The sequence below is a fragment of the Xenia sp. Carnegie-2017 genome, unplaced genomic scaffold, assembly GCF_021976095.1.
Source record: "Xenia sp. Carnegie-2017 unplaced genomic scaffold, XeniaSp_v1 HiC_scaffold_13, whole genome shotgun sequence".
In the NCBI taxonomy this organism is placed as follows: Eukaryota; Metazoa; Cnidaria; class Anthozoa; order Malacalcyonacea; family Xeniidae; genus Xenia; species Xenia sp. Carnegie-2017.
Genome location: NW_025813436.1, coordinates 7,794,275 through 7,805,695, shown reverse-complemented (window position 1 = coordinate 7,805,695; position 11,421 = coordinate 7,794,275). Strand labels below are relative to the sequence as shown.

The 11,421-nt window shown below is 34.6% G+C and overlaps 1 protein-coding gene across 1 annotated transcript; it reads left to right on the top strand.

Moving 5' to 3' along the window:
* Window positions 1-83: 83 nt before the first annotated feature.
* LOC124455061 (inactive ubiquitin carboxyl-terminal hydrolase 54-like) lies at window positions 84-7,547 on the top strand. Its single transcript, XM_047005817.1, has 14 exons — window positions 84-489; window positions 1,260-1,352; window positions 1,565-1,648; window positions 1,783-1,833; window positions 2,122-2,235; window positions 2,402-2,484; window positions 2,676-2,766; window positions 2,969-3,029; window positions 3,184-3,278; window positions 4,011-4,160; window positions 4,484-5,127; window positions 5,265-5,455; window positions 5,646-5,767; window positions 6,046-7,547. The coding sequence occupies exons 1-14, from the start codon at window positions 385-387 to the stop codon at window positions 6,157-6,159; spliced, it is 1,998 nt and encodes a 665-aa protein (XP_046861773.1). The 5' UTR covers window positions 84-384; the 3' UTR covers window positions 6,160-7,547.
* The last annotated feature ends 3,874 nt before the right edge of the window (window positions 7,548-11,421 follow it).

Sequence of the window (11,421 nt, the reverse complement as noted above, 5' to 3'; positions counted from 1 at the left end):
ATTTGTCTAGGCTCGTCAAGTAGTATTTGAGATTAGAATTAATTGTGACGTCATTGTGGGGCATTGTGGGTAAGTAAACAGTACTTCGCAAGCTCTTAACATGACACTTATGTATATACGAAGTACAAAACAATTTCACTGGCAACAAGATGATAAAACGTTCATTTCCGTTGTTTTGAGACTTCGCGAACAGTATAAGAAATCATTGAAGAACTATCGACAAGCGTTTCTTAACTTTACTTCACTTTTGTTTACTGTGCTGCATTTGTTTTATGTTACTTGAAAACTTCGAATGTTTTGATAATTTGGCAATAAATATAATGAATTTCGTGTGACCTCATCATGAAGAAGAACGTAAAGACCTGCCTGAAGAATTGAGTTGCCATGAATCGTACCGATCGCTTAACAAGAAAAGCGTCTGGAGCTCTGACAAAAGGACTTCTCAACGCACCCGGGGAAAATAACTGTTTTCTAAATTCGGCGGTTCAGGTACAAATACGTTAAAAAGTAGCCAAACTTTCGAATTTTTTCGGAATATTACGGTAAATTTGCTGATTAAAAAAGAAAGTCTTGTATATTTTGGTTTTGACTGTGGAAAATAAAATACATTTTCACTATCGAATTGTATTTATATTGCTATTGTTTACTGAAACCTTGAATGAAATAATGTGCTGGAATTTCGATTCTTAAATGTTGACAGACCAAAACCAAGAAAATACTTGGAGCAAATTATGTTGCTAGTGAATTTCAGTTCACATTACGGATAGTATTTTAGATGTTCATGCCAATGTTATTATTTATCGTTGATGGCGCGTGTACTGTAGAGTTGTTAATATACATTTTACATGAAACATTGCAAACAGATTAGTATTTTGTCATAACATTCTGTTCATATTTCATGTACTTAAGTTTCATGTCTTATCTATAAAAGTCCAATATCGATGAATTAAATGCCACTTGTCATTTAAATGTGTCATTTAATAATTTTATAAAAAATTCTTGGGCCGTAATTTACCCCTAGAGTTAGTTGTTATTCATTATTGTTTAGAGCAATTTTGTTTAAATGAGGTCAAATGTTACAAATATTGAGTCAAATCGGTTGTGGTTTCACAATTATGATTAGCAATTGAGTGAATTGTTTTGCTTTGTGGAACGGATAAATAATGACTGAGAAAGTTAGAGTTGTTAATACTGAACAACATAGTGTACATGTTAAGGTTCTTTAAAGTTACTAATTTTTGTGGCTATGTGTTTTCTAGGTCTTGCTTCATCTTGATGTTTTTCGAAGAAGCTTTCGGGAAATTTCTGGTCACTATTGTGTTGGTGAATCATGCATATTTTGTGCACTTAAGGTAGTGGCTTTCTTCTTTAAGTTTTTATTTCTTTAAAATTTTATAAAGAACTACTTTTATGTACGTAATGCAGGTTTGAGTGAATATTAACTAGTTAGTCAACAAAGTGAATAACATTCAAGTCCTAAATATTTAGAGGTAGAAAAAGTCATGGAGTATTTCTACAATATTATTGTGTATCATCAACAATTTTCATATCTGCTTTTCTCTAGGTAATATTCACTCAGATCCAATATAGTGATGAAGCAGCTTTGCCTCCTGATGCTCTTCGGCAGGCCTTGGCTGTTACATTCAAGGTAAATTTTTCTTATAATTATTTGAATTCCTTTCAGCCACTTTCATTTGCTTTTGATGAAATTACCGACTTCAAAATATATGACTCAGTTACTTTTAAAAGATCACAGTACAATATATCCTTTCTGATTTCAAGGACGAACAAAGATTTCAGCTCCAAGATATGGATGATGCTGCTGAATGTCTTGTACGTATGTAAAAAATAAGAAATGACAAACTTAAAGGAATCTTTTACTCAAACGCTATGAAAATATTTTAATTTTCAATGATTGTGGCGACATCAGTTTCTAAAGGAATTATTGATGGAAATGATTCAATATCTGCTAGTTAACTGTCTGAGTGATTCAGAAACTCAGCTTTTCTAATGTAGAACTTCTAGAAAAAATTCATGTGAAATGTGTTGTATTCACTGCTTATTATTATGTGCTAATCTTGAATTTCTTTACTTGACTAATAATATTTTTTGTCTTTTCAGGAAAATATATTGAATCGCTTGCATTTCCATTTTGCAATGAATGAAAGAGAAGAGATTTGTAGTGCACCTCATTGTATATCACATAGAAAGTTTGCCATGGAGATCATGGAGCAGGTGAAAAAGCTTATCGTATTATTGGAGATTTATCTTGGGTTAATTCGGTAGCCAGGATTTATGTCTCTAAACAATTTTCCATCATTTCTAGTTCTTAATTTTATGATCATTTTTTTAAGATCCACAACTGTATTCATTTGACCTTTTACGTCCTTTACATTTTTAGAGTTGCTGTCCATCATGCAAAGCTACATCAGAACCTCTTCCGTTCTCACAGTTGGTTCATTATGTATCAGTTTCTGCACTTTGGTTAGTAAATATGGGCTTACTTAACTTCACTCATTAAAAATTTCTAAGTAAAGCACCCTATGTAGAAAATAAACTATAAAGATTTTTTTCATACAACATGAGATAAGTAATAAAATTACAGCAGACAAAAATGTACAAAAATTTATGTAACTAGTTGTTAAATTATTTTAATTTTGTGTTTTTCATTTTAGTCATCAGGCAAATATTTCCTCAACAAAACATCAAGATTTTGGCACTCTTTTACAACGGGCTGTAAACAAAGGAGATCTTCGTAAATGCCCCGTATGTACTTGCGTTTTACATTTCACGGTTTTAGCTGTTGAAATCATTACGATAAAAATTTGACGAAAGAAATCCATATATATATATCTATGAATTTTTTCTAACTTATCCTATCATTGAAATTCAATTTCTGGCAATATAACACGTCTCGTAGCTTTACTTTATCAATGACATGTTGCTTTTTATCCCATAATCCTTTTAGGGTATAAAGTGTAACAAAAAGATTGGTGTACAACAGTCTTTATTAAACTGTCCTGATGTTGGTATGTATCTTCATTCATAGGAAATCGCTGTGAGTTTCTGAGTTTGTAAGATAATGTTTGGGTATAATGTAAGTTAAGGTTTGCGTTGGGAATAACAATGGTTTTCTTAAAAATTTATCATCATTGCGTTCATTTTTGTTGCATACATTGATAGTGTGTATTGGTCTTATTTGGGACTCCGAGAATCCAGACTTGGAACAAATAACGCAACTTTTGGATTGCATTGATCCCGTTCTTCGATTATCCAACGTATGTGTCATGAAGATTAACGTAGCTATGTACAGATTTTCTGGGAAGTTCCTTAACATCTCAGTTGTAGAAAGATATATGGAGAACCTTAAATGTTCTTTACATGTTTTTAAATGTCGATCGTCCAGGTTGGTATAGTCCTGAGAAGGACTGTTTTTGTTGTTGTTGACTGACGTTTCGACAACCTTAGCGGTAGTCATCTTCAGAGTCAAAGATGACTACCGCTAAGGTTGTCGAAACGTCAGCCAACAAAAACAACAACAGTCCTTCTCAGGACTATACCAACCTGGACGATCGACATTTACAAACATGTAACGATACTCCCGGGTTCAAACCATTTACCTTAAATGTTCTTGACAGTAGGCTACCCCCCACCCCCCTCCCTCTACTCTATCATGAAGGGATAAGCGAACCCTCGAGTATCTTTATTTTTGAATAAGCTACTCTGTGGAAGTAAGAAGCATTGTTAGATGGTTAATGCTTTCTGCATAGCTGTACAACAGTCAACGTCATAATTAACCTTGAAATATCAGCTAAACGCAAGGAAGGGAAATGCAAACGAATCTTTATGACAGCGCGCTCATGTGTTTTATTTTACTCCCATGTCGTTTGTTTTGTCACTGTGTCATAAGTGTCTGTTCTAAAATGATCCTGTAGATTATCTCGGCTACCTATGTAATTGTAGTTCCTCTAATGTTGTTAGCTAAATAATCTACGTCTGAAATTTATCAGGTGTTTCCACTTGTTGTTGACGCTAATGCTAAGGAAGTGGAGTTAATGTTGGTGGGTGTTGTGACGTATTATGGAAAACATTACTCAACTTATTTTAAAATCAGTGATCTCATGACATGGATATATTTTGACGATGCAGTTGTCAAAAAGGTAAGTGACTTACGAATTACCTTTTTTGCTATGTGCCTATGAAACAACACACTTCCTTCAGTTTAGAAAAGAGTCCTTCATCAGCCGTAATTTCACTGACCTGTTTATTTGTGATATAACTCCAGTTTCTTCATCATCTTATGTCGAAACCTCGGCCATTTAAATGCACTATTATTTAGTCTGGCATCTTCAAGTGATCTTCAACATAAGAGATATATTCTACAAAATATTGTCTTTATCAGGAGGGATACTATATTAAAACTGCTGTTATTGTGATTGGACGTTGCACTTATCTTCATCCTTTTTGTATGTGCACTTTCTAGTATGGCTCAGAATGGGAGACAATCAGGGAAAAATGTTTTCAAAATCATTACCAACCACTACTTCTACTCTACGTCAATGAACATGCTAAACCTGTGAACACTAAAACCGCTCCAGCTGAAGTAATTATGGTGAATAGTGAAACGCTTCTTGCTATTCAAAATGCAAATAGATCGAACGAGAAAACTCAACCAAACAACGGCAAAACATTTTCTGTGTTACATGAAACAAAGTCGGATGATGGTGCAGGTGCAAGATTGTCTAGTTCCAGTTCTCATTCGACCATTTCAGAACAAGACATGGAAACTGAAGTCTCTAGCCGTAAATGGAAGAAGGATCGTCGACCCATAAAGTTAATACGAGAGTTTGGAGCAGATATTAAAAAGGCCTTTTCCCGTAATAGGAACAGCTCTCCCACCAGGGAACATAACTCCGTGGATATTAAATCAGATGTATCACGTGATGACGGTGAAAATTCCATTTTACCTGAAGATAATACTGATTCCACAAGGGATTTACCTCGTAGTGCGAGTAATTCCCCAACCCCGGATGGACGCTTAACGACAAGATCTTTTAATGGTGATTCAAGGTTTAACGCATATCCCGAGTCAAAAATTAAGGATTCCAGTGACTTAATGCATTTCACGTAAGTGTTTTATTCTTTGTAATTACTTAAATGAATGTACAACATGATGGTGTAAATGTTCTTGGAAATGGCGAAGCAAAACAGGGAAAAGTAAAATTTATGTTTAAGATTTTAAAATATAACACTTCTTTCAACAGCACTGAGGATAAAGCTTCAACAAGACAATCATCAAGTTCCTTGTCGATGCATGGTCGTGATGTCGAAGACTTGGACAGTGGCCTGGGCTCAAGTCAGAGTAGTTCACCGGCCACTAGTTCTGTGAGTTCAGTAGACACTAATGGTGATGACCTTATCGACTTTTCTACACGAACACAAAATTATTCAAAAGGTAAACGTCACTGGAATTTATTGTGAACTAGATTTTGGGTGATGATTTAAAAATGTTTTTAACAAAATATTTACCGGAAATGCCCTGTAGCTATGTATAGAACAAAACAAGCGACGTTATAAGACGTTTTTAGACTTTTTTTCTTGTGGAAAACTATTTATGCTCACTCCTTATGACTTCATTTATGTAGCAAAAACTCTCAACTTGAAAATCAATGTTATGATCCAGGAAGGAGAAAGTTATCTAAAAAAGTCGTTTCAAGTGGAAAAAAGGATTTACCTTCGGCTCTGTCAATGGTTACGCACGCAACAAGTAAGTGTTGGAATTTTATCAAAATGCCTTCATGTGATGAGGTCGTTCTAGACAGAAAAACTTCTTTATGAAATAATATAGTCGGTTGCTCTTTTAGAAATTAATGAAATTCTCTATAGCCAGTATTACCAATTTATAGTATAGTTTCATAAGCAAGAGGTATTTGTACCCAATTGCATTCATGAATTTTATAGGATATTGTGTAAATTACATTCTCCCGTAAGCTATAATGTACATTTACTTTAATTTATACAATTAAGAAAATCTGACTTTTACAGGGTGTTTTCGCCTTGCCAAGGAGACAAATCCTTCAAGCAAAGAAATTTTTCTATACTTGTGCGACAAATATAGGTTTTGCTTGGAAAGATCTCGTAACTTGCATCATCGCATAGAAGAACATAAAAATGCCCCTACACGACCACCGTTCTCGGCACAAGAAAAGCAGACATTAGTCCATAGTCAGCGACTAAGAGATCAACAATTTCTAAATGATTTAAAACATGGTGGAAATTATTTTCCTAAAGCTGGAGAGGAGGATACTTTAAAATCAAGTCGATCACCCAACGAGCTATACTCAAACGTGTCCACACATACCTCAAAACCCCCCTCTACCACTCGAAGATCCAACCCGCGTGTTTCTTATTCAGGCAATGGATACTACCCGCGTGATGACGTCAATTGTTCTCAACGAATGAAGCCAGACTTCCTTTGTTGCAGTCCCGTACATTACGGTAAATCAAACGGTTTGAATCATGAAGTTGAGCGATTGAATTTAGTCCCGAATCGGAAACCCACGGTTGCACATGTTTCGACTTCGTTTGTTCCCATACGGGACATTCAAGCGGAGAAAATGCTCACGACCAGTACTGTTTTACCAAATTCAAGAAACCAAAGAAACAACGACAGTAGACGTTACTCTATTTATGACAATATGCCCCTTGAAGACGGTATGGATTCGCTAATTGAGCTAAATGTCCCTCCTCGGACTACATTATCCCCTGTGTTTCATCCAGAAACTAGGGAAATAGGTTTCCGCGAGCCTCGTAGAAGGTATGATAAGCCGGAGCCTCCACCTTATAACATTGCAGCAAAGTCCCTTCAAAATGCATCACGTGTTCAATCGGCCAATCTGTTGCAACGCTTCAACGTTCCACTGCCATCTGATGAACTACAAAGAATAAACGGTGATTATCGCATGTCACGTTGTCATCGATGTAATCAAGCTATTGCTGAAAGCAACTCTTCTCTCTGTCGTTCTTGCTTGAGTTTGGATCGAGCACATCTAAAAAACACTACAATGCAATACTAGAGAACCTGTATAAATGTTATATACTTTTGTATTAAAAAACATATCGTACTTAGGAGGAAAAAATCGTATGAAATCTGATATTTTTATTTACAGTCCAAAAATAGTTGTTAAATATTCAATATTCAGTGAAATTGTATTATTTAAAAGTTTTTGAAAACTCCCACTTGAAAAAGTAGCCTTTTTATTTTTCCAGAACACCGCGGTAATCACTTTGGGCTGTGCAAAATCAGAAGGTCTTTACAATTGTATATTTAAATATAATACGGATTTCAGTCAATCATTTTGTACATGTGTGTACATAATTTGAAAATTCTTTAAGTGATCAACTTTCTTTGAGGATTAGAGTATTCAATTTTAAAACTAATATCAAATTACCTATGCAAAAAATTACAAAAATTGTTCAATAAAGCGCCTGTTAAATAGATCAGAATTACTTTTTAAAAAAAAATTAGAATTTGATCTAATGTCTGACATTCTTCGTGCTTTTTCAAAATTCCTTATTAAAAATTTCTGATCGAAAAGTTTTTTGGTTTCGAATTATTTGTCGTGAGAAAAGGAATACGTACTATTGTATTCTTGACTTGCAATTCAGCCATGTTGGTGGTGTGATACAAAATAATATTCAATCAGAGTTATTGTTGGCACCAGCCGGAGTGGGCGAGCAAAATTGTTTGGCAAACCTCAAGAGAATGATTGCAAGTCAAGAATAAGAACTGGTCAGGTTGTGGCGATTGGACGACTGCTTTTTTGTATTTGCTGACTTGTTTAGGGCAGTTGTTTTGCATTTACATCATAAAGTTGAATTGAAGAATAAATAATCATTAAACATTAACAAACTCACAAATAGCAGAAGTAAAGAAAAGATAAGAGTGCTGTGATTGTGTTTTTTGTCGTCTTTTCTGGATGATACAGTTACTTAAACAAGATGTCAAAAATCTTTAACACCTTTTAATCAACCTTCTAAAGTATTAAAACAAATTGAGTTCCATACATTAACTGGATAGGATAAACAAAGTAAATCACTGTGGCTAATAACAATTCTGTGTGTATAACTGAGCAGTGAACATTTAAACGTTAAAAATCATTGTTTTTTCTAATTATCTTTTGTCTTTAATGCATTCATTGCATGCAAAGTTTGACGTTGAAACGAGCCTTAATCCTCTGTAGAATTAATCGGAAGGCTAACGCTTTAAAGACGTCAAACAGAATCGTATATAAGAAGTGTTTTTTCGATATTGCCTGCAATTCTGAGGAGATCGTTGGCAAGAAAACTGTCTTGGCAAACCTACGAATCAGGTTCGATTTGTAACTTACGAGAAGATCGCGATAGGTTAGATATAACTGTCATCTTGAAATGGTTACAGCGCTGATAGCTCGTATTTTCACCGAGAACTTAAAGCAACAAGCTTGTCTCATTGTTCTTGCCAGAGCATAAATTGGCGAACTTCCATGAAGTGAAGAGTTTTGGTGATTTTTAACGGGGACAAAATACGACATATCGATGGATTATTATTGATGTTCTTGGTGGAACTAGATGGATAACGTGTTTTCAAAATCGGTTCGTGTTACAGAAATGTTTGCAATCCTTTCGTGACCTGACATGTTTGCTGTAGTTTGGACTCCTTGTAGATGTCATTTTTTGTAATGCATATAACAATGATGGGCCCCATTGTTATATGTTAAATGTTTGACATAATGGCATTTGCATGGAATCCATGCTTCAGTAAACATTTGGCGTGTGGTGTTTTAAAACTTTGGTGTTGACATGTTCCTTTCTTGGCTCTTCAAGCTGGATGAAAAGATGCTACTAGTACAGTACATGTACAAAATAATACAGTACATTTAAAGATAGCACTTGCTATTTGATGAATCTGTTCTTTGCCTGCGGAGCTGAGACATTGTTCATGCAGATAAGTGGAATGACAAGAAATCAGTGTTGGGTAAGTGATTTCACTGAACAGAATAATTCATGAAAGTATTCAGGTAATGAAGACAGTCTACCAGAGAATAAGATGACATTTCCTTGCAATGAAATTGATGGCATTGGGAGACGCAGGTTCCCATCGCTCATTGTGACATATCGGAATGATCCGGATGGTGTGGTCGTGGTGAGTTTGTGTTGATGATCGATTACATTTGTTTTTATTGTAGCGTTTTAGTAGTGATGAAAAATTTGTTGAAAATTCGAAAAATTGTTCACGGAAATTTGTGAATTATTGGACGTGATAACCTCAACAATTCTACGACGATATTTTTTGATAAGCCTATTAGACTGCAGTGTCAAGTCCTGTTCTTTACAATTACATGTGTACTTGCAATAGACCCTAGATGCAAGAAACATATTAAATAAGTGGAAATGAGAAACAAAATAATAAGTTATCAGGACTTTTATAGAGTATATTGAATAGCAATGTGAGTTAAGAGTGAGTTGACGGAGAGAGGACGCGTATAGAAAGTATGAAATAATAGTGTTTAGTGGCTCTCTCCTAAATGTGATATCTAAAATATGTGTGTAAAATTGTTTGTGCTTTTTGTTGTATAATGCTGTATTGCATGTGTAGCTAATGATTAAAATGCACATACTTATTTTGTAAGAAGCATTTACATTTTAATTTAATTTGTTTTAGGTGGTTTGTTTTTATTGTGTAATTCAACTTGTTTACATATATAGATACAAATGCAACATGGTAAGGATTTTGTATATCTAATGTCAAAAGTTAAATCTCTCTGTACAAAATAGTCGTTATATTACATAAATATTCGAGGTTTTAACGATAAAACCATGATAGAATTAATTAATTAAATACGTCTAGTTAATCTCACACGTTGATTAGAGTACAGCAGTCTAAACCTGTATGGAAATGGCACTGCAGTCTTCATGTCTAGTTGATTTTGAAATTTGGTTCAGTAAAACCATTTTCCCGCGTAAAATAATGCCGTTGAAGGGTTTTTTTCCAGATTTTGGTTTTCCCTTCATTTTGATTCGCCGACAAAAAAACAGTGTCCTATTGGAGCCAAAGTCTGCATAAAAAATAATTGTGCACATGTGTTGATGAGAACAGATGAAGCGAAATGCGCTTCCATAGTTAGGTATCAATTCAGATAATATGCTGCTATACTACACAAAGTTTTTCACGATAATGTCCAAGCGTAGAGTGGGTGGTCTATGATAGTAAAATAAAACATTAGACGAAAAGGTGGAGGTATGTCTGAGATTGTCTGCGGTTATGGTAGACAAAGTAATCTGAGATAAGGTTGGGCGTTATGGATGGTCTGAGATAGTAAAATAAAACATTACACGAAAAGGTGGAGGTGTGTCTGAGATTGTCTGCGGTTATGGTAGACAAAGTAATCTGAAATAAGGTTGTTATGGTCTGAGATACAAACGTAGACAATATAATTTATGATAATGTACAGATGTAGTGGGTTCAGAGTTTAAACAACATGCTGTTATGCACAATTGCTTTGTTCTGAGATTAGATACGAATGTTTGCTTGTGGCTTCTGGGTGTAATTCCCAGAACACTGTTACACAATCTATGACATAGCTCATGGAACATGTTCAACTTGCTTTCGTTGACAATGATTTACTGTGAAACTCTGTCGTCTTCACTGACTCGTTTTTAGTTTCACTGATTGACTCAGTATAATTTTAACAGTTTTACATTGTTCCTATTAAATTTACTTTCACAACGTTACAGAGAAAATACAAACAAATTTATGTGCAACTGTGTGATCAATAAATTCATTGTAAACACTAATGTATTACGTAGTATCTCTCATGCTCTATCGCTGTCTGACTTAGGTCTGAAGTAAATTTGGAGTGATGTGCTCCAATTTAAACCTCCCTCCTTATTTTGCCACTAATGGTTGTAAAAAACATTAAATTCTGTAAATTTTAGTATGTATACATTTAATATAAATATTTAGTTTGGAGTCTACCCATACAAATTCGTTAAATTTAAAAGAGAACATGCACTTGCTTGTTTTCATAAAAATGTTGGTCTTAACGCGTGAAAGTAGATGATGTGCGTTGCTTTCAAGCCATTCTCTGTCCATGCATGTTTCTTACTTGTAACTCTCGATTAATGCTTTAACTTCAGTCTGATAATACTATAAACAGTTCCCTATGATTGATGACATTGATTAGATTTGGTGCGACAATTTTCGGTGCAACAATTTTGAGTTGAGCTACAATAATCATGGTATATGACAGTTTACGCTTTTTCCTACACATTTCTTACCCTGTAAAAACTAATTTTAGCCAAATGTTGGTGTATATCAAAATATAAATAACTCTTTTCGTCAAAAGTGTCTGTGATAATGACGTGTTTGTAGACATGTCG